Source organism: Strix uralensis, chromosome 5, assembly GCF_047716275.1.
Source record: "Strix uralensis isolate ZFMK-TIS-50842 chromosome 5, bStrUra1, whole genome shotgun sequence".
NCBI lineage: Eukaryota > Metazoa > Chordata > Aves > Strigiformes > Strigidae > Strix > Strix uralensis.
In genome coordinates, this window is record NC_133976.1 from 22720973 (window position 1) to 22748000 (window position 27028).

General features: G+C 42.3%; 1 protein-coding gene across 7 annotated transcripts; it reads left to right on the forward strand.

The window, feature by feature from the left end:
• Positions 1 to 1681: 1681 nt before the first annotated feature.
• PANX2 (pannexin 2) lies at positions 1682 to 26828 on the forward strand. Of its 7 annotated transcripts, none has more exons than XM_074870072.1 (6): positions 2876 to 2996; positions 9575 to 12599; positions 12986 to 13118; positions 13564 to 13741; positions 20941 to 22392; positions 24265 to 26112. In XM_074870072.1, the coding sequence occupies exons 5-6, from the start codon at positions 21117 to 21119 to the stop codon at positions 24624 to 24626; spliced, it is 1638 nt and encodes a 545-aa protein (XP_074726173.1). In that variant the 5' UTR covers positions 2876 to 2996; positions 9575 to 12599; positions 12986 to 13118; positions 13564 to 13741; positions 20941 to 21116; the 3' UTR covers positions 24627 to 26112. The 7 variants fall into 7 exon arrangements, with proteins under 7 accessions (XP_074726169.1, XP_074726171.1, XP_074726168.1 ...); XM_074870073.1 differs by having other exon boundaries at positions 2881 to 2996; positions 9572 to 12599; XM_074870068.1 differs by lacking the exons at positions 9575 to 12599; positions 12986 to 13118; positions 13564 to 13741 and adding exons at positions 1682 to 2206; positions 26701 to 26828 and having other exon boundaries at positions 2678 to 2996; positions 24265 to 24513.
• Positions 26829 to 27028: the final 200 nt, after the last annotated feature.

Here is a 27028-nt window from a genome sequence, read left to right on the forward strand (position 1 = left end):
AGGATGTTGAAAGTCTGTAAAAACAAAAGTTTTGCAGAAGATTAGCTGTACTGCCTCAGGCTGTCAGACCACCTTGCTCAATATCATCCCTCTGGCAGCAGCCAGAGGTTTGTTGCTGGAGTGGAAAGCCTGTATATTAGGGCCTGATAAAATACACGTGTAGCCCAAATACTATGGCGAGAGAATTTGGTGCATCCGTCCCTCACTGTGGGTCAGAAGGATTGTTGGGGCCTGAGGCCTGACCCAGCAACTGTCCCCTCTTCTCCTCATGTGTGGGAACGACACTGGCTGTACTCCATTCCCAAGTTCATCGCACCAGGCTCCTCACTGCTTTGCCTCCTACCTTGCCCTGCCTGCTCTCCCACCTGGGATACAGCTGAGCTACATCGCCAGTACCCACTGTACCCGGACAAGGGCGTGAGAAGACGGTACCTCCCCTCCCTGCCTTCTGCCCATGAGGCAGATACTGCGTGTTGGTCCTTAGAGAGGACTGAGGCCACAGAGCCTATGGAGGGTGAGGAGGAAGGAAAAAGAAACAAGTGATGGTGACAGCTTCAGGTTTAGGCTCTCCTGCCTTCTCATCCTCAGGACCCTTCAGGAGCATGTGGCACTGACACTTTTGTGTCTACCGCCTGGGATCCTTCATCAGGGCTATTGCCATCAGGACATCCCTCTTGCCTTGCTCATCATATTACCGCCTGGATGGAGGGACCCCTGCCAACAAGTATTATTTAAAGCTTGCACCCAATATTTAAAATTGAATAACAAGCAGGACAATCATATTGTTCACAGTGACTGGGGAAAGGGAAATTTCAAGGCAAAGATGAAAATCTCTGCCTTACTCATGCTGCGTTGCAGATGACAACTGCAAATCTTCGAGACAAATGTCAGCGATATTTGTTTAAGCGTATCCCTGGTTTTCATCTAAGTACTGCTAAATATAAAATCCATAAACAACTTGAGAAGGAGGAATTGTGACCTGAAGCTTTTGTCTGAATGCCATAGCTGCTGGCTATGATGCAGCACGTATGTCCTCCTTTGATTCTGTGTGGTCTAGCTTTTTCCCAGAGAGTCATAATATGTTCTCTATTTCCAGCTTGTTCCAGAGATGGACAGCAAAGTCTGGTCACCTCTGTGAAGATACAGGCCTGAGCCCCATTAGGCTGAGGCAAGCTGAAAGCTGTCCTCTACATTTCTGGCAAGCTCTCTACCCCTTGGGCTGTTTTATCAGGCGTGACTAACTCCACAGAGCTTTAAAAAGCAAGCAGCTGGAAGGGTTTCTAACGGGAGCACCTAAATCCTGATGTGCCCGAAGGCTGAAGACCTTCAGGGCACAGCCCGCTCGGGTGAGGGTCTCCCTTTCCCTCACCACTACCCCCTGCTTCTGACAGCCACTGGGCTGCGGGAAGCGCCGCTGCACCCGGGCCTGAGCTCCGTTGTGTGCGCTGGGGGCGGCCTGGGGGAAGGAGAGGAGAGGGGAGCCCGGGCCTTCTCCTGCCGGGGTCGTCCGTCCCCGCTGCCTCCAGGTTCCCTCTAGGGCCTCCCGCTCCGATCCGCTCCCCACCTCCTCCTCCTCCTCCTCCTTGCCCCCCCCCGCCTCCGCGTCCCTCAGCGGGCGGCAACTGCCGCCGCGCCCGCCCGGCCCCGCGCGCCCCCAGAGCCGGGCCGGCGCATGCGCGCGGGCGCCGCGCGGTGGCTCCTGCAGGGACGCGGCCGCCGTTGCCGCCCGGGGCCGCCGCCGCAACGTGTTGCGCGCTGCAGCCCGCATGTGTCGTGCCCGTACCGGCTGCCTGCGGCCGCGCCCGGCCGCCCTGCTGCTCCCGGCTCGGCAGGCTCCAGCTGCTCGCTTTAAAACCTTAAAGGACCTCTGCGTTCCCGCATTTCATTCCGGTGCGGCTCTCGCCTCCTCCTCCTCCTCCTCCCCACGACTGCTGCAAGCCCCTTCTTGAATTGCTCTGCACGTTACTGCTGCTTGGTGCAGGCGGGCATTTCCATGCAAGCGCCAGCCACCCGCTGCAATAACAAGCATCAACCCATCATTCGCCTCCCGCTCCGAAGCCGGAGCGATTTTATCACTTGTGGAGGTGCAGGGACCTTTTTCCGGCAGGAAGGTCCAGTGTAAGTTTATTTGCGGCTTCCGCTGTTATTTACAAGTCATCGGTTTTGCTCACCATCCCCTGGGAACCGAGGGAACCGAAGTTACCAGGTAAATGCCCTCTTCCTTGTCTGCAACACTTCAAGGGAGGGAGCTCCAATCTGTCTTGCTGCATGACTGCTTCGCCGCTATTGTACAGCATGAATTGCAAAGCGGAGGCAGCGTTTAATTGCACAGCTGTCACCGGGCGGCTCTTTTCGTTGCCCGCCTCTCGTGACATTTCTCTGCACGGCTCTGGGGAGAGGGAGGCTGCCTCGAACCGCACGGCTGCCGCCGCGCTGCTGCTGGGGTTGCGGCTGCCCGGCCGCATCCTCAGTCCGGCCCGTTTGCACCGCTCTCCCCAGGGCTGCGGGGGGTGGGCGGGGGGACGCCCCCGGCGGGCGGCCAGGGGTAGCGGCGGGCGGCCAGGGGTAGCGGCGGACCCCGCAGGGTCAGCGTCCCGCCGGCCCAAACATGGTGCCGCTGCGGCAGAGGGGCCCGGCCGCGGCCCCGCCGTTACCACTGTCGGTGTTGTCCCCGCAGGCCGGGCGGGCGCCGCCCGCAGCCAGCCCGCCGCAGCGCGCCGCCCGTCCCCGCGGAGGCCCGGCGGCGTGAGGCCGCCCGCCGCCGCCGCTTATGCAACACATCATCGATAACCACCCCGACATGGCCACCGCGCTGCTGGCGGGCGAGAAGCTGAAGGAGCTCATCCTGCCGGGGCAGCAGGATGACAAGGCGGGCGCGCTGGCGGCTCTGCTCCTGCAGCTGAAGCTGGAGCTGCCCTTCGACCGCGTGGTCACCATCGGCACCGTCCTCATCCCCATCCTCCTCGTCACCCTCGTCTTCACCAAGAACTTCGCCGGTAAGGACGGCGGGACAGCGGCGCGGGCGGGACGGGGCAGGGCCGGGCCGGGCCCTAATGGCTGCTGAGCGGGGCCGTGGCGCTGAGACGGCGGCTGCTGCCCCTCGCCTTGGCGCCTGGGCGGGCGAGGGCAGCGGCGTCGCGGCGGCGGCCGCTCCCTGACAGTCACCTGTGCCGGGGAGGCGGCCGCCGCCCCTCGCCTTGGCACCTCGGCCCGCGAGGGCAGCGGCATCGTGGCGGCGGCCGCTCCCCAGAGGCCGCTGGCGCTGAGGGGCAGCGGCTGCCTCTCGCCTGCGCGGGCGGGTGAGCACCTTTCCCGCGGGTGGGCAGGGGGCCGCAGCCGCCCCGCCCCGGGCCGCTGAGCGGCGGGCAGCAACGGCGCCGGGAGGCGTCTGCCGCCCTGCTGCAGCTGAGAGCTGGTGTGGGTGGCACAGAGGGTGGTTTTATGTTCCTTGAGGTGGATCGTGGGCAGGTCCTGAGCTGGACCCTGGCTGATTTCAGCCACTTGTCCTGACGCTAATTCGGCCGTCTACAACACGAGTGTTTAACTGCCCTGCTAGGGAGGGGCAGATGCTCTCATGGAGACTGATAACAATACATGGAGACACATGCACCCTGTGCTTTGCCATATTGTGATAGTGGAAGTCATTGGGGTCTGTATCTGTCGAGGGCCTACATCTTGCATACAGCCAGTAACAGTTTAAAAAGCCACTGTGGAGTCCTTCCAGTCTAGGAAGGTCAAGTTTTGACGAACCTTGAAAATTACTGACCCGGTAAACTGTTATGACACCTTTCGTGCCATTAGTGTGTATGTAAACGTTGTTTTACTTTCTGAAGTACAGGCTTGGTGAGTGTAGCTGCCAGTGCATGACTGCTTTTAAGGTCCCCTGAAGATCCACGTGAAATTAATTATAAGCACTTTAATATACAGGACTGACCTGGCAGTCTGTAGCTTGTGAGGTTAATGGGAATTGGCTGTATTCAATCAGTCTAAGCATACCAGAATCAGGCTCTTGCTTTTCACACTGGTTTGGGATTGACTTCCGACATTTATGTATCCTTAGTACTTGTTTTTGTTCTGAGATAAAGTTAAATTACCTAGAATAACTGCTTGCAAATGGATTTTTGAGATTTTTCTTAATTATAGTTAAAACTTTTTCAGTCTACCTCATTTTTTAAACATACAGTTATATAGTTCAAGATCATCAGCCAGTTAATGAAAAGAGCCTCATTTTTTGGATGGTCATCTGGAAGTATCTCAAAGAGACTGTATTTTCAGGGCATGCTGAGCTTGCTAAACATCTGAAAACTGGCTCTTCATAGCAACTGAAAGGCAGGATTCAGGGTCACCTTTGGTGGTCCTCTGTAGAATGCAAAAGTTTGGGGATCCCTTCCTCTGGTTTGTAGAGAAGTCAGCTAATAAACAGGCAATCCTAGAGAAGCTAATGAGACTGCATACCTATGTATGTGCCTTCCTACTCTTTGAGATGTACAGGTTTGAACCTCAGCATGCCTGAAGATAACCATGGGTGCAGGAAAGGTCATGCCCCTTCATGTGTGTTCCTTTACATTGTGCAAGTTTCCCATCAGAAGTCCGCTGGTGACTCACTGCTTGTGCAGATAGCAGTAACTTGTTCTGTATGAACAAATCCTCTGAGACTGCAGATTGCAGAGGAAGCCTCAAGTCTAAGAGGCTCAGATTAATACAGTGGATGTCCCTCTGCAAGTCTAAACTGTGGTCCGCACAAGTATGTGGAAGAGAAGGGGTCTACTGAATTTCTGCATTTGAGTTTATTTTATGCTGTGGAGGACATGTTCTCCATGGTTGTGTTCCAAATTTGTTTTTCAGAAGTAACAAAAACAGTATCATTTGTGTCTGCTTACAGACTGTGTATGCTCATTTGATCCAGTAAGATAAGGGCAGTAACCTATTGTGTCCTGCCAGGGCAAAGCTTACAAGGCAACACAGAAAACATCCTTATGTCTTTGGAAAAATGTGGGACAACACTATTCTGTCATATGATGTCATGTGTTTGTTCAGACGGCCTGCAGTTAGAAAAATAATATGAGAAAAAGGAAAAAATTAAAGATACAAGGGAATGTAATACAAACACTGTAAGGGTCTGATGAAACTAAATAGATTCCTTTTTGGAGTGGAGTTGAAGAGCTCAGGATTAGTGGATTTAGTTCTTCTTCCACAGAGTTCAAGAGCAAAACTTACATTAATTTTAATGTGACCTGAATCACATGTTACTGTGTTAACAAAACAATATTTACTCAACTTCTTTACCAAGTCAAGCTTGTCTGGAGACACTGACCCTGGTAATAACAACAATCTAGGTGGATACATGCTTACTACTGATTCTGCAGTTTGTGTTATATTTCACCTATGCGCTGCCACTGATCTTGAAAAAATTCTAATCTCATTTGCTTGCTTTGGATACTGTTCCCTGTGTGCAATTTAAAGAATAGGTGTGAAAGTACAAACTTTGCTGTTGAAATTGAGTAAGGCTCCTGCTGCCCCTTGGTTGTGAATATCATAGTAGCTTCCGAAATTTTGCTTTGGGCCCTTGTGTGCTTATCTGATACTTAACCATTATTCCTCATTCTGTTAATGATATCCAGTGCAAGCCATGGAAGGCTACCATCATGCCACTAAACTGAGAACAACCCTATTTCCCAGGGTCCATACGATCTTATTTAATCAGTGTTGATAAAGCTCTTGGAACAGTGGTGTGTGCGCTTGACACATAAAAGTGTAGTTATCAAAAAGCAGTGGTTTCTCACAAAACTTTTTGCTGAGGATTGGAAGAATCTGCATGACAAGTGTGTAGAGGAGATAAGAGCCTCTTATCTCTCTGATATACCTTTGAGTTTATGTGTGTGGGATCAAGTGTAGCTTTAAAGCATAGTCAAGAGCAGCTGTACAGTCTGTGCAACAAGTGTAGTGAGAGCTGCTTGGCCAAGCAGCGTGAGTGTCCTGTGCTGGGAGTGTGCAGAAGGCACCCTGTCATCCCAGGAAGCCTGGACCTCCCAGGGGCCAGAGGCTGCAGTGAAGCACGTATGAAAGCAGAGTTCAGCCCCACAGCACAGGACAAAGAAAGAGTGTGTTGTTTATTTAAAAGATTATAATTAACAACCTTAAAAATCATTATGTCTGTAGTATAATATATTGTATACTGTAGTTTGCCTGTGGGTGAAGATAAAGTTATTTAGTTAATTATGTTGTTTCAGTGCCATGGGCAAAGTCGTTGTTTAGGATAATGCATTTGCAATTCATGTTAGTGATTTGTTTGTCCTCATATTGGAGTGTTCTGATCTTTACATCACTTTTGAGAAATTACATCACAAATTACTGTTTTAGTAGCATAAAAGGCATGTTTAGCAGATACTGTAATGATTTTCTGAATAAATCACAATTCAGCTGATCTTAATGTGTTACAAAAGGCTTTAAATTAGGTATTGGGCTTTTCTTTTATTACATGTATTTCATAGAATCATAGAACGGTTTGGGTTGGAAGGGACCTTAAAGATCATCTAGTTCCCACCCCCCTGCCATGGGCAGGGACACCTTCCACTAGATCAGGTTGCTCAAAGCCCCATCCAACCTGGCCTTGAACACTTCCAGGGAGGGGGCAGCCACAACTTCTCTGGGCAACCTGTTCCAGTGCGTCACTACCCTCATCATAAAGAATTTCTTCCTTATGTCCAGTCTAAAGCTACCCTCTTTCTATTTAAAACCGTTGACCCTTGTCCTGTACATACAGGCCCTGGTGAAAAGTCTGTCCTCATCTTTCTTACAAGTCTCCTTTAAGTACTGAAAGGCTGAAATAAGGTCTCCACAGAGCCTTCTTTTCTCCAGAATAAACAACCCAACTCTCTCAGCCTGTCCTCAAAGGAGAGATGTACCAGCCCTCTGATCATTTTCATGGCCCTTCTCTGGATCTGCTCGAGCAGATCTTTCTTGTACTGAGGACCTCAGAGCTGGATGCAGTCCTGCAGGTGGGGTCTCATGAGAGCAGAGTAGAGGGGGAGAATCACCTCCATTGACTTGCTGGCCACGCTCCCTGTTATGCAGCCCCAGATGCTTACAGTATCCTTACCATCTGACTCAGTGTAAAAAAATGGGCTGTCATCCTTGGTTCGCTTTTAGCCTATAAATCTGTAACATAACCAAAATTTATTGGGAGATAAAATTTTGTTTCCAGGCTTCACTACTAGATGACAGTGCATTCTGGGTGAAATTTTGCTCTCCACAGAGGGAAGGCATAGGGCATACACACTGCTAGGATGTGCTCCTGAGAGTTAAATTCAGGCTTCAAAAGAGTAAGAGTTTGACTGTTGATTTCAATGGGGACAGGTCTTCACTCTGGTGGCTGAAGTAAGATACAATTCTTGCACTGGCCCCTCTTTTCATAAGAGAAAGTCACTTGGCTAACCTCTTACATTATCACTTCTCAAGTCTCACAATTCTCCAGTGGGATTCCAGAAAGGACACCCCTAGAAAGTTAATTAAAATAAATCCATGTGCAGTATTTATACTGGACATAAGATCATCATGAAGTCATTTAGGAGCAATAGTCAGTGACCCCACACAAAGAAAAGCCCACATGAGCACCCACAAGAGAAGAATGAATATTGTTTCCCTTTCTAAAATTCACCCATGGACAGACTTCATATAAAACCAGGACATCCTGTATTTAGGGGCCAGTGTATGTTGACATTGTGGATAAGAAGGTTTTGGAGGCATGTTTTTCTGACCCAGTGGATGGATCTGTATTTAAGTATAATTAGTTTTCTGGAGTCACAGGGCTCTCAGCCCTGGTGAAGGTGCCTACAGAAGGCAGCATAGGCTAAAGGAAGCATCTCCTGTAGCAGTGTCCTTCTTAAGAGTAACAATGCACGCAGTTGGTAGTCCCAAGGGAACTTACTTTGGTTTGCTCTGGTTTTGTTTGGGAATTACTGCTTTGAAGACAGCAATTACATTTTTTATTTAAATATGAATACTAATGTGAATTTCTGTCAGAACAGTGACATGACCCCCATCACACCCTGTACGTTCTTGGGCATCTGTTGGAGCACTCATGCAAATGTATATGCAGTGCTTTGCAAAGGTCCCTGCTTATATTTGACTCATCAGAGGTTTGATTTCTCATACCTGAAGATCCAGAAGCCTGACTTTTCATTCCCTAGCAGCTTGAACAGTTAGTTATTCCTGTGCAAACTAGAAGTAAAATACAAGCAATATGAGTGGAGAGTTCAGATATGGTAGTACGGCGCTATCTCAGAGCAAGAATAGGTGACTATACCAGGTGCTGGCTGGTGGAGAAGCAGACTGTACACCTGTAAGTATAGGTTGTCACTTTTGTCCTTCCATTTCAGCTGCGTTGGAGCCTGCTGGATTGTTCCCTTTCCCACAATAAAGGTTTTGGAGTTCTTTTTATTTATTTATCTATTTATTTATTTTTAAAGAAATCATTTAAAGTGTGTCCTTGTTGAAGCAGACTAGGTTTAGGCTAATATTTAGTGGAAAAATGGCAAAACACCGATAATTAAATGTTAGTAGGTAAGGCTCTAAGATACTTAGTTCTAGTCCAGCTATGGTCTGTGTTGGTGTTCAGCAGTTGGTTTTAGTTATGATGTTTCAGTATCTCCTGTCAAGGCATGGTCAGTCTGGAGAGGTAGGGATCTAGATAAAAAAGGATTCAATACACTGCCTTCCCATTTTCAATTCCTTTCTAAAATGTACAGAATGCGGAGTATTAGACTGCAACATTCATTACCAGTTTTAAGTGGGTCTGTTTGATGTTCCATGTGTTTTTTGTCCATCCTCTACTCTCCTGTTTTTACCATGGATCTAGTACACACAAACCACAGACACAAGTAGGATGCTGCTGGGTCAGCAAGTGCTGTGTTCTGACCTCTGTGACGGGCCACAATGCTACTGGCAGCGAGTGGCATCCTTTTGTAGTGGAGCCTCTCGTGGCATTTGCTGAACTTCCAAGACACTGATCCACAATCCAGTAGATGAAGAGATACTTGGCTTTCATGATGTGCTGCTTAGTTTGTTTGTATTGTTTAATGGTTTTAGTAAGTGGTTTAAATATTCTGGTTCAGTGTTGTGCTGTGTTCAGAAGCAACGCTGTCAGTAATGTCTGTGGGAGGTTCTCTGTGTAAGGGACCAGAGAGTGGTGGGCCCCAAAGGAGAATACATTGCTGTTTCTATTATGTGTTACCTTCACAATATTGAAATATTTTGGTTTCCAAACTTTCAAAAGCTTTAGGACTGATGTGGTCAACTACAGGGATTGCTAAATCATATCCCTCTTGTATAGTGCCTCGTGCTTCTGTTCACAGTGAATTATTCTTTCCATATTGCAATCATGTTTCCTTTTCCCTCAGAAGCTCTTAAATACCAATACTTTATGAAAATAAAGCAAACCAGTCATCCAGTTGATACTTATACTTTAGTCAAAAGCCAAGCTTTGGCATTGATTTTCTTGCTAGGTTTATAAAACAGTGCCTACAAAATACCAAAAAGTTGCTCATAAATACTGTATTTCTATGTCTCTTAGCAGTTACGTAGCTCAGCCCTCTACCACCCTTCTGCTAGAAAATTCTCATGAGGAAGTAATGGAAGGAGACAGTAAGTTAAATGACTGAAGGGTCAGTTCAAGTTTTTATGCTTTATTTTCTGATTTGTAATCATTTGCATAAGCAATGCTTACTTCACTGTGTAATACAGTATATGCGTGAGTTCAATGTCTTTTTATGCATTTCACCCTACAGTATGTTTGAAATAGTATATGTTGAGGATTTCTGCATAAGATGGAGTTTTATTTTGTATTTCTGGTCAACTTTTCTAATTTGTATTTCTGTTTCCAGTTGTGGACAGGATATTTACATATGCTTACTTAGGTGACTTATCTGATAGATGGCTTTTGATCTTATTTTCCATTTTTTCTCTTTAACTTTATAAAGCCACATATAGTAGGAAAGTGAAGAAGACATTTTTTCCAAGTCATTACTGTTAGCGCTAAGAATACAGGGCCAGGTTGTTTTATGTACATGATGACATCAGTGCAGAAATCGGTTCTGACGTGGTATTAGCAGTGAAAAGAGAATTTAAGGAGTGTCTCAGTACCACCTGTGTTTAAGTGCTTTCTGATCACATATTTTAAAAAAGAACCAAAATAGTACAAGCAACCACAGGCTGGCTGCAGTTCAGCCACTGGCTGTTTGCACTGCTGATGGAATTTTTCCCAAAGGGTAAGGGCAGTTCACGCACACACAAACACAAGGTGTGCATAAGATACGCGAGCTGGTTCTCAGTGAGTTTTGATCCTTTAATGATTTGCAGTTACACAGCTGAATGTTAAATAGAAAGGTGTTTGTGGGGAAGTGCATGAGCCTCACGTATAATCATTCCACTCCAGTTCCTAGTGACTACAGGTACTTTTCTGTCATGAATTCCGTTTCTCAAACTTCATGGACACATACACATTATCTTTTTTTCATATACACTTTAATGACCCCATTTGCACTATTAACCCCTTCATCTTCTCGAGTGTCACATATGTGGAGAGGTCCAAAATGTGGATGAGATTTAGCTTACTACATGCTTTCAGATAACTTCAACAATTTAACAGATGGTCAAAAATATTTTTAAGAGCTACTTAATTCATTCATCTTTGTCAAGAAGAAACCTTGTGAATAAATAAGAGTAAGGTCGAGACTGTTTTTCAAAGCTACCCTGAAGTATTTGAGCCTTTTTTTTGTTCCTAAACTAGATGAAATTTTGCATGATCTAGAAGAAATCTCAGCTTGTATTGTTTCTTAGAGCTGTAAAACTCTTCAGGAAGAATCTGCATCATCACTGAGTTCTTTGGGTTCTGTCAGTATTAAAAATGACTCCAGTGGGCATCTTCAGTTGGTAAACATGTTTAATTACAAAAGCTGAATAATTTTGCAGTAGACTGGCATGATTCTTGTAGAGGTTCCCTTTGTTTCACAGGATATAGAATTTATTCTAAGAACAACACTGAAATCAGTACAGCTATTTACATCATCAGGGATTTTGTCCCAGGCATGTTTTATATTCTTGCATTTGAACTGGGAGATACAGCAGTTCGTTATGATAGTAAGGTTTGGGGATTTGTTTGCTTTTCTTTACTGGCACCATGCCTGTCATCCAGATTCTAAATTACCAGAGCAGTGATGCCGCCAGGTGCTGAGATGCGTGGTGTATTTTTTGCAGTTTAGAGCTCAGTGACTATTTCTGGAGCATTTTAGTTATATGCTGAAGTAATTATTTCAGCACTTTGAGGTTGAGGTAACTTATCTTCTGTGGGTCCATGACCTGTTCAGGAGAGCAGGAGACCTCCACACTAAAACTGGCAGAGCCCCTGGAAGCCTTGAGAGACTGATTCTCCTGGCTCTGTTGTGATAGATCAAAACAGTTCTGATACTTCACAAAACCCAATTTCTCTACACGTGGAGGAAGCAGTTTTCCAAAAAGCAGTAGAGCATCCATCTCTGCCTCCTAAATACTATGTTATTAAAATAACATTATTACTTAATGAGCTGACTGTTGGCAGTTTTCTTCTTTTTCAATATGAAGTTTTCTGGGTGCTGTGTTATGCCAAGAGGTACTTAATACAAGCCATCTTTTTCATTTCTAGTCATTAAATAATAATAATGCAATAGAACAAACCTGCTGTTTCCTGTTGCTTCCTGTGTTTGTATTTTGTGCTTGACTCTTGACTTAAGAAGACACCCTTGTCTATGTATCATTGGTTTCACTGCATTTCCATAATTCATTTCACTTTGGCATTTACATGTTCTTGCAGTTTATTTTGGATATTACTCTAGTCCACATTATCATAGTGTCTGGGTGCTTGTGTAGTTGCTTTGGGGTTCCATCTCTAGAGGGGAATTTTTGAACGGCCCCCCAAAATTTTTTTGATCTTTGGAAAACATTAAAACACTTATTTTCACACATTACTTCTTTTCTTGTGCAGAAGATCTGTATGTCACCAAAATTCCACTCACCTCCTCATGTAAGCGCTAAATAGCAGTAAATATTATTCACATCTCTTTTGTAGGACTGTCTGCATGGCTGAATTTCATTAATTATATTTTGATGAATACATTCTTTTAAATTCAGATCTAACCTTCCCTCAAATCTTAACATAACACAAAGCAACATTACAATACAGTACCTCTATGTACAAATACAAGCATTGTAATTTCCTTCCAAGTGTTTTCTGTGTTTTCACAGAGCTCTCTAGAGCACAGGAAGAAATGCTCCTAGTGATGTTCAACAGTGCAGTCACTATAAATAAGCTCTCTTTCCAATGACGTTAGCACCATACTGCATGGCCATCACATGGTTGATGGTAGCTCATTATTGAGGAAACATTCCTCTATAGGAGCAGCCTAAGGGATTTCATTTAGGTGTTTCTGCACCTTCTGCATAACAGTTGCCATTTCTGGAATAACCTTCTCCAACAGACTTCAACATATCAACCAAGTAGGAGTAGGTATCTTTATCTCCTGAATAACCTGGGCAGGCGTTAGAAGTCTTTAAGCCTCAGATTGCTGGTAAGTGAACTTCAGCATACCAGCTAATTTTAGAAGACCAATGTTTATTACATACGGGGAATATAGTTCTGTAAATTTATATATACATTAGGAAGGTGCATTGCTAATTTATTGATTCTGCAGATCCAAAATATATGCAGTTCAAGCAGCAGTCCTGCAAGAAAAAAAGACCCAAATTGTAAATATAGGGACACCTGCTGCTGCCTTTACATTGCAGTTACCCCTGTGGGTAACCCATTACCTATCAGTCTTTGAAACTGCTTATCTACATCTCACCCATTATGACTAATCCTTCTAGAGTATAGGCCAGTAAAACTTACTAGCAGCAGTGGTTTCCGGTCTCATTTCTTTAGGGACTTTCTTTTCAAGGTCTTTTTCTTAAACAGGACAAGTGGTTTCAGAGAGTGGGCAAAAAAGGCTATACCTTACCTTGTTGATCATGGAGAAATTTGTACCTTAGGAAGACTTCATGGGCATGGAACCTATATTCAGATTTGGAAAGAATATTCCCTAAGAAAGGTAAAGGTATTGTCTTTTTGTTTTGATAAAAGTAATAATTCTTAATAATTAGCTTGCTAAATTAAGGCTTAGTTTGATGAATGTTTTCTTATTCATATGAGTAAACTCAGTGAGTTAAATAGGACTGTATGACTACAGTTGATACACAGAAATAATTTCAGGAATCCATCCTCATGCTGTACTAATTTCTAACCTTTAAATACCCTTTAAATAAAGTAGTTGAAATAAACCAGTTAAATTAAGGGAGTTAGTTTTTCCTTGGCTGTGAAATAATTTGGGTATTAGCCAGCATTTATAAAATCACATTCAAAGTAGAGAGTTACATATTCCTTGTGGACTGTGTGACCGAGATGCAAAACCTGTATAGTGTTCAGATAATGTTATACTTGCTTAGACTACATCTTCAACCTCAGTAACATGAATGTTTTTTGTTCTTTTTTTCCAGAGAGAAGAGGATCAGGGCATTCCTTCTTTTCCATTTAAAAATTGCTGAAAAACTACTAAATAAATTATTTCTGTTTCTCAAAATAAACAATTTGCTACCAGCTTTCTTGTGCAATCCTTTCAGTACCCAAGATGAATGAGGCATGTATGTCTGATTGCTTACACATACGTGACAAAATGTAAGGAGAACAGTACCGTTGTCAAATACTGGCATTTATTGCTGAATTCAGGGAGTTTCTCATTTATCTTGGCTGTTAGAAACCTGTGTTCTGGCATCTGATGGGCAGGGAGGTTCAGAGATTCTACTTAAACACTGAATCTCTCCTTAGAGTCAGGTGGTGAGGGACCGTACAAGGAGTGCTTCAGAGAACTTGACTGGAATGCCAGCTTTTCTTCATAGGCAGGTTGGGCACCAGCATGAGGATGGTTTAGCAGCCCTCTTCAAGAGGGCAGAAAGCCAATTGCTAGGAAGCACTAGGCCTTCAGTGGAGTCTATAGTATATTTAACCTGATACTTAATTTGGGTCTCCAATATGAGGGTTTAGGCACTTGTCCAGGAGGTGGGAGATCCAGCCTGTTCAGCAGTGCCTAAGCACCACTTCTGCTGCCTATACCCATGTAGAACCATGGTGCTCCAGCTGAAATTTTTGCACAAGAGGCATACTTACCTTTGTGTTGCTGTAGTAAGCATAAGGATTTTAATCTTTTTTCAATTTTTAATTATATTTTCTGAAAACTGAGTTCCTTTTTTCCTTTTTTTCTGTCTGCTGTTAGAAAATTGTGTTATTTCTTCTGCATTACTGAATTATTGCACTAGAATGCTGAAATCGTGCAACTCAGTTGGAAGATTAATGAGGTGTCATTTCTTTTTCCGGAGTACATTCTAAAAGCTGGAGGTCACAGGAGACATACACATTTTATTATTATGGTTTATATTTTGCTTTGGGTGAATATACTTTATTTCACTGGGAATACGGTAGGTGTGAAAAGTCATTTGCCCTTTTACATAGGGGCATATACTGTTTATTACTAATATTTTCCTTTCTTACTTTTTAATGGCTACCAAAAGCATTGTAAATGTGTTGTCCATATTTATTTAAATAACTTTTGCTCATAATAATATTTTAGAAGCTTGAAACTGACCCCCCCATACAGCATTAGTTCTTCAAAGAGAGATGCACATGCCAAATTTTATGCACTGTGAGTAATCCCATCGGCTGCAAAGGAACTGCCCAATGCATGAAGTCACTTAAGTCTTTTTAGGAGCAGGTCTATTTTTTACAGTGTTGAATACTAAGAGATTGACATTGTAATCTTTATTTTTAAGGAGCAAGTGAATGTGTTAGATGCAATTCACTCACTTTCCCAGGAAGACTTACAAAAACTTGAACTTTGCAAAGGTAGTGGCAAATGATACATATCTACAGCTTCATCATGCCTTCTTGACAGTGTCATTTCTGTGTACTATACACCAGCTCACATTTTTTTGCAAGGTTTTTTTTTTTTTATAGATAGGCAAATACACATACATGCATGCGTGTGCGCACACACACACACAGAGCCTCCTTGGTGAACTGTGCTGCTGATATCTCTTCCTTCTGTTGAGATGCAGTACTGAGGCCTGAGCTCTAGCCACTTGTATTTCAATGATAGCCTTCTAGCCATATTTTACCTAACGTGTACTTGGTACAACTGGTCATTGCATTCATTTTTGGAAATGGCCATTTCTCAAAAGTGAGAAAAATTACTCCTGCATGAATCAGATGTTCTTGCTGGACATAACCTAAAGAAAAAAAAAGTTCACCTTAAGGACAATCAAGCATTGAAGCAGGTTGCACAGGCAGCTTGTGTAGTCTCCATCTTCGGAGGTTTTCAGCCTGACAAAGCCCCAATCAAACTGATCTGAACTCAGTCTTCACCCTGCTTTGAGCGGGATGTGGGACATGGTAAGTTCTGAGGTTCCTTCCAGCGTTTCCATGATTCTGCATTGGGGTTTAACTTCAGGGAATGATCTAGGACAGCAGTTACCAGATTTTCCCATTGGTAACTCCATTTCCAGGCCTGAGATTCATTTTTTGCAGTGGGAAGTTTCACGGGGGTTCCAACTCCAAACGTCAGCACCCCAGACCCTCACTTGAGGAATTTCAGAACTTAGAGTATTTTATCTCTTGGTTGAAATTAAGCAGGAGATTTCTTTTTCTAACATGTTTTCATGCCTAGCACCTGCAGCCTGACAAACAGTGTTTAGTTCGGGGCTCTTGAAGAGGGCAGCTGAATGTATACTAAAGTATATGGAGGTTGGGGACCCACTCAGAGGAGGTGGTTGACCTTGACTTGGGAACAGTAGGAGTGGGAGCCTGCAGAAAGCCCACAAGCATTTCTCAGAGCCTTTTACTCTGCACAAGCAGACTTGGCAGCTCCTAGCTTACATACTTTGCCTTCACTCCTTCTTTCCATACTGTCTGTTTAGATTCTTTCTAAAGAGTTTTTTGAGCACGGCCCCTTCCTTCATCCCTCTCCTTACCTTGGCCCTCTTCTCGCAACCATGCACTCTCTTTCATTCCCCTAAAGTATGCCTTTTGTACCACAGTACTTCCTGCAAGTAATTTTTCTCCATTCAAATAGTATTTAAACTGATGGGATGAGATGGTACAGAATGGAGCATGTGAAAAAACTTAGCGGCCAAGGGATTTTAATTTTTCAAGTGGCATGACACAATCAATTATATTACACAACTAAGTGATTCTGTGTTGATTATTTCATCTTGTTTGCATGTCCAAAAAATTCAGTGAGATGTCTCTTTTCCTTATTCATGAGAATAGTTTTGTGGACTTCTGGAAAATACTTACATGCATAGTGAGCAAAATAAAATGTATTTATGTACAACTGTTGAAAACATCTGATGTAATGCTCCTGTGATCATCTAATAGTATCGAAAAAAAGGGAAGCCTAAGCTTCTTAGTATGCATCTTTATACTCAAGCCAGTATGAGGTAAAATATTAATATACTTTATAATATATTAACATCAAGGACTTTTTTTCTAATGTAGTAATTATTTCTGCACAGCATTAGCACAGGGTTACTTAGTCTACTAAAAATTGTTCAAAAGGATCATTTCCTGGGAATGAGTGACTGTAGGAAAGTATTACTGAAGACAGGATTTTTTCTTAGGTATTCCTAGTGATGTTTTCTGAAACTGTGTTGAACTTCATATTCTGGCATGCAGTTAACACATTTGTGTAGGTGAACCTAAGGGCAGACCTTTAGACTTTGAACTTACTGAGATTTTACTCTGAGCATCAGAACTAAAAATCTTGCAGCAAGCCATCACATTTAATGCAGAAAAGTTGAGTTTAGTATTCCAGTCACCAATGACAATGACAGCTTAGTTATCTTACTTTTTTTTTTTGCCTTTGCTACAGACGCACATGTGTGCAAATCACAGATACATGTTCAGCCTGAACCACCTTTTCATTATTGTTTGGAACTGGCAAAAAGAATATTTTGGAGGTTATGACCTTGCTCTCTTTTTTTTTTTGGTAGGAATTTCTGTCTTTTGGGCTCACAAGAATGTATCTATCAAGGAGAGTGAAGGGATAGATTATATTTATGGGCTTAAGCCTAGACAACATTGAAAAGACAACCAAGTCCACTCAGCCATAATAATGTATCCTAAGCTTTTAAAAAAATTTTCTTTACAGCACCTTGTTCTATTGTCTTTTCCTACACAATTGAATAGTTACACCATATGCAATTAAACTGCACAGTCTTGGGAAAAAGCTGCATTTCACAGTGGCTGGAGTGGTTATATGAAAAAGAAACTTCCTAAATTGCTTGAGGATTTTCAGGGTGAAATAAGAATATCAGTAGAAACTTTCTATATTTATGAATACAAAGTTAAAAGCAAATACATTTTTTTTTATATTGCATGATCCAATGTCAGAGCTATGATTTTAACACTGTTACAGCCTTTTTTTTTAATGCTACTTACCTATCAGGAGAACACTGTAAAATAAAAAAGTACATCTGCCATGCCTTCTTGAAACTGCATTAAGCAGGGCCGTCACTGCTAGAGTGAGCTACATGTGTGAGAACAACCTTTTACTCCCCTGTCCTTATCAGATCTGCATGTTGAGATCCAGCTATATGTTACTGCCATCTTTCATAACAAACAACATTAGTTATTGACATGGTGCCTTTCTTTTTCATTTATTCCTGATTGACACAGATTGCAGTAGGGGAGAAACAGGTCCCTGCTATGATGAGATCAAACACCTTCATGGTGCTAAATGCCAGGTTAAATGCTGCTACCGACTGAGAAGTAACATTCACAAAAGCTAAGTGAAACCTAGGGGCGATCTTGGTTGGCAGCCTTTTGTCAATGAAGAGAGACAGGCTCCTCCAGGCAACAGCTACATTAGTCTTTTGCTTTGAATCATTGTCTGGAAGGGTATTCCTGTCTTCTCCATTGTGTGGACTGTTTTCTAAGATGAATGAGCTTCCTAAGGCTGATGCTGTGGTTTGGGAGTCAAGTCCTATGCTGAGAACTAAATTCTCCTGTGGAATAACTTTACCAAATCAGTGGTATTCAGTGACAGTGAGTATGGTTCAAACATTTTAGAAAAAAACATTTGAATAAAATTGCATTGTAACCCCACTGCCCCCACTTCAATCAGTTATCAAAAATCCCACTGACTTCACTGAGGATTGGGTTTCATCTAAAAGGTCTTGGGATTTGCATGGCATATAATGAAAATCATGTCAATTTAACAAATATGCAAAGAAAATACGAGACTAGCATCAACAAATAAAACATTGATTAGGAGTGGGGCGCCATGCTCAGCTATCCCAATAAATTAAGAGATCTCTCACAACAGGCAATGGGAGCAGCTAAAAAAAATGTTTAACATAGGAAAAGGAAGCAAATTCCTGTAAAATGACATTTGCTTTCTTTACTGGGCTGGGCAGTCCCATTTTTGAAGTAGCCTCTAATGAAGCTCTTCAGACTTTTCTCACTGAAGCAATGACAATGGCTAGAGTGCAGAGTTAGTCTCTAAGTGATCTGTCCAACATAAATGTAAAGACATTTTGATTTGTTTCCTTTTTTTATTTATAAAATAAATATATGTTTCATTGTTATTGTATGTATACAATTTTGGCAGAAGTCACCTTAGCTTTCAGGTCTCAGTGAAGAGAACTGTTCGGTTTATTTGACAGTAGCAACTGATACATGAATCCAAATATAATCCTTATGGATGATTTGTATGAATACTCGTTGTCTTCCCAAGTATTCCTGGTGTTGAGACCTAGGAGAAATGAACGCATGTATGTCACAGAAAACTGGGTTTCATATTGGCAGGTTCTTCTGAGCTTAGGGACACCCAATTCAAAATATTTCTGCTTACGAGAAATGCACCACACTTCTTTGCCTTTTTTTTCCCATGGGAATATTTTCACATAGGAATCTACTTTGTCTTCTGGGAAATCATACAGTAACTCTTTGATAGTAGGAATTGAAATATTTTGTATGCATCCCTTCATGAGTAGGGTTGGGAGGGCATGTAATTACCAAAACCAAGAGAGTCAGTGAGCATTTTTCTTGTAACACATGGTTGTAAATACACAAAAACAGTGTAAATGGGAAGCTGTGTAACATTAGAGTGCTTTAAGCTCTCCTCTGAGGTTAAAGTTAGATCATTTTAAAATAGTCTTCAAAAGTGATTTTAAAGAATTTGCAGGGTTTGCTCACTTTACATGCTGTCTTGGATAGCATCATTTATTCTATCAACTGTTTAAATTGGTTGTATTTTTAGAAAAGAATACTCACTGAATCACTTTAAAAAAATTTTTTTTGTGCAGTCCTTGGCACATAGATCTCTGTAGGTCACAGAAGAGGTTTACACCTCAACACTTTACCAAAGAACTAGTAAATGCTTTTGATTTGCTCTCATATGAGAAGTAGTTGGTCAAGTAAGGAGTACTCTGTTAAGCCAAAAGGATTAGGGTTTTGCTTGCCTAATAATTTTTAATATTTTATTTATTGTCATCAAATGACATATTTTATTATTTCTCTTCATGATTTGTATTATTAAGACAACAGTACCACCAGTCTCTTCCAGTGAGCTGTTCTCGATCTGAATTGTAGACTGTGTTCAGAACTGCAGCAAGCTTGGTGTTCTTGAGCGATTCTCAATTCAAGAGAACATGCCTTCTTCCATGTTAGGAAGTTTTTTAAAGGTGTACCAGAACAGTGTAAAATATATTCCCTTTGTTCTACCTGCCAAAACATGAAAATACGGTCTTCTTTGAAGACGGTGTTTTGATAATGGTCTTGTTCTTTGGGCAATTAATACTGTTCCAACTTTCACAAGTTTTTCTATCTTTCTTGTATTGCTAGAAAAATGACATTGTATAAGAACATAACTTATCTACTGGGTCAAGACAAAAGTCCTTTTAGCCCCACATCCTGTCTCTGATGATGGCAAAAAACAAATGCTTGGGAAGGAGTGTTAAAATAAACAAGCATATGGTGTTACTTCCTTTGATAAACCCACGTTCCAGCAGCCTGTGGCTTAAACATGTCCTGAGAGAAAAACTGCATCACTATCTGTGTATTTAATAATCCTTGCTATAGTTTTTCTTCCATTACTTTGTCTGATTACTTTCTTAATCCACAGTGTTTGTTTCTTCCATAATACTGTATGACAGCAAATTCCACCATTTAATTGTACATTGTGTAAAAAACAATGTTACAGTTTCAAATGTAGAATTAAATTTTCATAGTGATAAATACATTTAACACCACATTCTGTCCTGGTCAGTCACACTTTAACTCAAGAGTGTTAGCTGAGAGGGATATAGTTGACTAAATGTTTGTATGTCTTTAAGATTTATTTTTTTCTACCATATCCAATGGGTAGACTTTGTTAATAAGGACTAAAAACTTGCCTTCAGCTACATCTAACTTATTTCTATTTAGAATATTTAGCTGGGATGAACCTTTAATTTCACCTAAATGAGCCTTTCAGCATTTGCACATAACATCCTCAGCTACTGTATAGTGGATATCAGGACTTTCAGCTTTACAGAGTTTAGGTCATAGTTGATTAGAATACTGTTTTCAGAGAGTTAATTAAACCAAAATACATATTTCTTGCTGACATTTCTAGCTCAGGTTCATTCTAAAACCTCCAGGTAAATTGTTTTGCTTGGGGCTTGTGAAGATGTGAGCAGGCTGAGCTGTCTAACAGACATGGAGGGCTTAACGGTCATGCAAAGATACAGTAAAATGAAATTGATATAATTTGAAATGTTTATTTTCCAGAGCTCCTTTTGTAGGTTAAATGCACAGCAGTGACTTTTCTCTCTGTTATACAGAGGAGCCAATATACTGTTATACACCACACAACTTCACCCGCGATCAAGCCTTGTATGCCAGAGGATATTGTTGGACAGAATTAAAAGATGCCTTGCCAGGAGTTGATGCCAGCCACTGGCCCTCCTTGTTTGAGCATAAGTTCCTACCTTATGCACTGCTGGCTTTTGCTGGTATAATGTACATTCCAGCTCTGGGCTGGGAATTTCTGGCCTCCACCCGACTGACTTCAGAGCTTAATTTTTTGCTTCAGGAGATTGATAACTGCTACCACCGTGCAGCTGAAGGGCGGGCACCAAAAATAGAGAAACAGATTCAGTCCAAAGGCCCAGGGATCACCGAGAGAGAGAAGAGAGAAATCATTGAGAACGCAGAGAAGGAAAAAAGCCCTGAACAGAACTTGTTTGAGAAATACCTGGAAAGAAGAGGACGAAGTAACTTTTTAGCTAAGCTTTATCTAGCGAGACATTTGTTCATCATCTTTTTAAGTATTATACCAATTACATACTTATCCACCTACTATGCTACACAGAAGCAGAATGAATTTACATGTGCGCTAGGAGAGCCTCCAGACAAAACAAGCAGCTCCAAATTGCACATCAGAGTGAACTGTAAACTGCCATCTGTCCAGCTCCAGCGAATTATTGCTGGTGTAGATATCGTTCTCCTCTGCTTCATGAACTTGATAATCCTCATCAACTTAATTCACCTCTTCATATTTCGCAAGTCTAACTTCATATTTGATAAACTGAACAAAGTTGGAATAAAGACCAAGAAACAGTGGCAGAAGTCCCAGTTTTGTGATATCAATATTTTGGCCATGTTTTGTAATGAAAATCGGGACCACATAAAATCATTGAACCGTCTGGATTTTATTACAAATGAAAGCGATCTGATGTATGACAACGTGGTACGCCAGCTGCTGGCAGCATTGGCCCAGTCCAATCATGATGCCACTCCAACCATGCGTGATTCAGGGATCCAAACGATAGACCCAAGTGTTGATCCAGCAGACATTGATGCTAATGAGCAGCTCATCATTAAGAGACCAAGGAAGAAGATGAAATGGATCCCAACTACCAATCCCCTTCCTCAACCATTCAAGGAACAGTTAGCCATTATGAAGGTTGAAAACCATAAACCTGAAAAACCGAAGCCTGTGCGGAGAAAAACAGCAACAGACAGCCTTATAGCTCCTTTGTTAGAGTCCGCTGCAAAAACCTCACAGCAATCATCCGCTCATAAAACTGAGCCAAATGCCATCCCAAGCACAAGCAGTGAAAAAAAACACACACGACACTTTTCCTTGGATGTTCATCCGTATATACTTAGTAGCAAAAAACCCAAGCCAGAGATTCAAGCCATCCCCTCAATGCCTACATCAAAAAGCCAAGAGGGTGGATTTTTAAACCAGGAAGAGAATGTCGTAGTACACGTTACCTCCTCTCTCAAAGGTACAGTATGCCATAATGCCCATAACACCTCCACAGACCATAATTTGCATAGCAATCTTCAGGAACTCAAAGCTTATCTGAACTGTTTGACCTACCTTGGTAGATTTTGGGATAGCTAATAATCTTAGGGCTTGCAGGCCTCAGAAATAGAGGTTCTCTCTTTAACACCTACATGGAGGATAAGGATTATTACAGGTAGAGCTGTACAAAACAGCCTGTAGGCTGTCGGTGCGGGTAATTTTTCAAATGTAAGCAGATTTTCACAATTACAAATGTGGTCATGCCTTGCTAAGGAAATGAGGAGAGTTTGGCCTCTGTGATACCCTTCCTGCTCTACCAGCACCTGACATGTTTCAAACCTGCCTTATTTTCAACTTGTATGGAAACTGCCATGTTAGATGACCAGCACTCTGACTAGTAATAGCCACTTAGGAGTGTGTGAGAAACTGTGCTAATGGCAGTTAAAGCTGCCTGTAGAAAAAATTCTTTTTAACTACCAATTTTACGGGTTGGCATGTGTTTGTCACCTAGAAAATCACAACTCGGATCATTGATATTGTTCTTCATGCAAGAGATGTTTTAAATTGCCCTCTGTCTCATGTGGGCCAGAGAATGGATTGGTCTGAAGTGTGGGTGCTGGTCAGGGATGTAGAAATTCTGCCATTCCCTTCCCGTGTGGCCTTGCACGAGATGCTCTTTGTGTGCCTCGGTTTCCTGTGTGTGTCTTGGAAATCCTGTCCCTTTCTTACCCCAAAGGAGTGTTTTAAATATATCAGTAATTGTCAGGTGCTAGAGTGATAAGGAAAGCCGTGTGAGCATTAAGAAAAATGATAGATCAGTAGATAAACTGATAGACAGATATCTTGTTTATTTTTGTAAGCTACTGACATAAGAAAGAAGCACTATGCAGTTGAAGTTACAGAAAGATTTGTATGTACTTAAAGCAATGGCTCTCATCTCATTACAAGCTAAGACCTCCCTCTGGGCTTCGACAGACTGACAGCTACCGTCACCCCACTGCCCAGCAAAGAAGTGATTTGAGGTATAAAAGTTTCTATCACTTCCAAATCCCTATGCTCCTAAGAGCCCTCCAACTCCCCAATGTGCATGTGAGCTATTCTACAGCATTCCTTATCCAGTCACCTGCTCTGATTTCAACTCCTCAAAACTACTGGGGTTTTCTGGTCTCAATTACCTTCATCTAAATTAGTGCTTGAATATTTTAAGGGCAAAAAATAATTACTGTAGTTTTGGGGGTCTGTTATTCCCCATTCCCATTAAAAATTTTCAGCTTTGCTTTTGAGTTAGACCTACATTGCAGTCCATCAGGTAAGGTAAACTTGTAATTTCTGGAAAAAGACATCAGTTAATGTCAAATTGCTGAGTTCTTTCTAAAGACAAGTGGCTTACAATGTGTAAACCACTAGTTTTTCCCATTGAAAGTATCAGTGCTTTTTGTATTCCATCCTGTGGATTTCAACAGTCATAATGTTTGTCAAAACATTAAATCATAACATTTATAAAACACCTGCCAGACTGTAGAGGGGAATAAAAGATACTTTTCAGTTGTTTTTTGTTCATTTTATGAAAATACCATTCACATAAGGAAGCATGAGCATGCGTAAAAAAGAGTGAGATTTACAAAACCCATTTATTGTTTGTCCTGTTTCCCTGAGCTTACAACCCATTTGTTTTGAATCAGTCCTGTTGGATTTCTCAAAGGGTCCCAAGAAAATTCATTTCTGAGTCCACTCCTGCTCCCACAGTGGCAAAACTGCCAATGACTTTTATTGGTTCGGGACACTCCTCTCTGATGGACTGGAAGGGTGAAAGACTACCTGTCTTTTAAATGGCTGTTTTGTTTTCTTTTAGACACCCCTCATCCTGCAAAAGAGATCCTGTACTCATCTGAGACATGCAGAACTGTGCCTGCTGCTGGGGCTTTTGTCACATGTAACCACAACCATATAGCCACAGCTGCTGCTGCAACGAGTATGACTTTGAACCAAGTCAAGCCAGAGCCAACACCTGCACTGAACTGCAACCCAGCCCACCCTTTGCTGCACATCAACACACTGTACGAGGATCACGAGGAGGAAGTTTCAAACATAATAGACAATGGTATTCACTCACCAACTGACACCGGGGAAATTCTCTCCATCCCTACCCCAAAGCAGATAAGGCTGGCAACATTTGATGAACCAATGGCAATCGTGAGCTCGGTGGAGTACTGAAGACCCCCGGGCTGCACAGCTGCGCCCTCGTGGCCAGGCCCAAGAGCACTGCAGTGCGGACCATGGTCCCCGCAACAATGCAGTTCACTGCATGAGCATGGAGAGTTTTCACACAGCCTATAGCTTTTGGTAATAACACCAAACGGTTTTTCAGGTTCACATCATGAGCACTGTCAGTCATTTGCAAAACAGAATAAAGAAAATCTGGTGGAAATAGACCTTTAACACCAAGACAACCATTAGATCTAGCTCTAAACTATAGCTTCCTGATTTAAACGGGGATTAGCACAATTTATGAACATTAAGAGTCTGATGGCATGCCACAGCAATTTTAGTGAGTGTTTGAATCCTTTGCATTCAGAATCAGTGATTAAAGTTAAAACAATGTGGAGGTGAGGTATACTTTTTTAATGGCAGCAGTTAAATAAGAGGTTTTTTCTAAGCAGAGAGGGTTTGTTTTCAATTCAGGATTATGAAAAAGTTATATGCAACAAAATTTTTGTTTGTTTGTTTCTTTAGCTCACTAATGTTGGGCTTGATGGAGACTTAGCTGAAAGGGCCTTACTACCACCAGCATTTAAGTGCAAAAATATTGATACACTCAATCTTTTGCATTTATAAATGAAAATACCTGAGGTATGCCCCGCCCTTGAACAAGCTTATATGTTTGATGGAAGATGATGAAATGAAGAGTTTATTTTTTTAAATATATTTTACCATGGGAAGAATTACTTTAATAACTTTTCAAACCAGGTGTTGCTTTTAACAAAATGTGTAGAAAAGAGTCATTGTAGCTGCTTATTTTTTCATAGTGTATTTATGAACCAGGTTAGAAACTTTCATGGGTGCTTCACTGATACGAAAAATCTTAGGAAGGTTGTTACAAAATATGTTAAAAAATATGAAACCAGCAAAACTGTTTTCAAATAACACACAGTTGAAGAAGTCTGAATTTATGTCTGCAGACTTGGCTAGTCCTTGATTCAGCAAACACTTAAGGCCGTGATGGCACTGAAACGATTCATATGTCTAAAGCTAAGCACACACTGAAATGGCTTTGCTGGATCTGGGCGCTAGTGCAGGCAGACAATAATCCTGCAGTATGTGCTAGCACTCTGATTCAATATTTGCCTTCCTTGGCTCAAAGCACATCTTCATGCCCATCTTCCTATAACTACGGTATGTGTGATTTAATAGAAAACTCTAGTATAACTAAAACATCTATTAAAAGTGTATCATGCAATAACCATTCTCAGCAAAAATAGTGAAACAAAAAGTGACTGTGTTAAAATAATATTCCTAGCTGCATTAAGAATTATGGACTGTGTGTGTTTGCTTCAAAATTATATATAATGGTAGAAAAAATATGCAGCACAAATATGGGACTGAAATCTTGAATTTATTTTTAATTTATTACCTCAGACATGGATATATTATACCAATATTAATTAAAATAGCACTGAAAATAAATACCTATTATTCTGAATAGTTTAATGTGTACTACTTCCTAGCTCAGTTATGTACAAGTGGTATTTTATTATAAGCAGTAGGTGGGACATGTAAAGCTACCATTCCCCCCTACATTAGCTCAGTTATGCCCATCCTTTTTGACCTGAACAGCCAAATACCAAAAAGGCAGCAAGCCACAGGACACATACCACAGACAGGGGAGGGGGTGCTGGGGACAGAGGAAAGACCTGGCTGTAACACCCTGAGGTCTTGGTGCAGGGCAGTGTGGAGCTGATGGGGGACATGGAGCTGGGGCCAGGGCAGCTGGGATGATGGCTGCAACAACTCCTGCTGGCTTGTCTCCTTCCAGCTCTGGGGATGTCGATGTTCTCCTGCAGCCCACAGCAGAGCTGTCTGCGTGAGGCAGCCGCGGGATGAGCAGGGATCTGAGCAGTTTGTATGCTCCCTGTGGCTCCAGGGCCGAAGGTTGGTCACCCCTCTTGTAACACGCAAACAAAAGCTGCAGGGTGTTCAGCACCACTGCTTGCATGACTGATAAACTGGTGTGACTTTTAACAAATTAACAAATCTGCACCTGCGTAGCCAGGGCCTCATTCTACCCCAGGTACAGGAGGAAGCATTCTGCAGTGAGGCAGCCTAGGAGTGGAGCATCACCTGTGACGGGACTACAAGCAAGGTCTCTGCCTGGCCTGACGGGTCACTGCCATCCCTTCAGAGTCACCTGAGAGCAATGGCACATAGAGATAGGAGGTGAGCCAAATGTCCCACTACATCCTATTCACTTAGATGAATACTGTAGTTAGAATTATTTTTTCAGGCAATTTAAAACCATTATAGTTAAGTACTTGTTAAACACCAATAAATAATTAGAAAAACTATGGGAAATTTCTTTAAGAAAATCAGGAACCTGTTAATAAAAGCAGAGAGGAAGC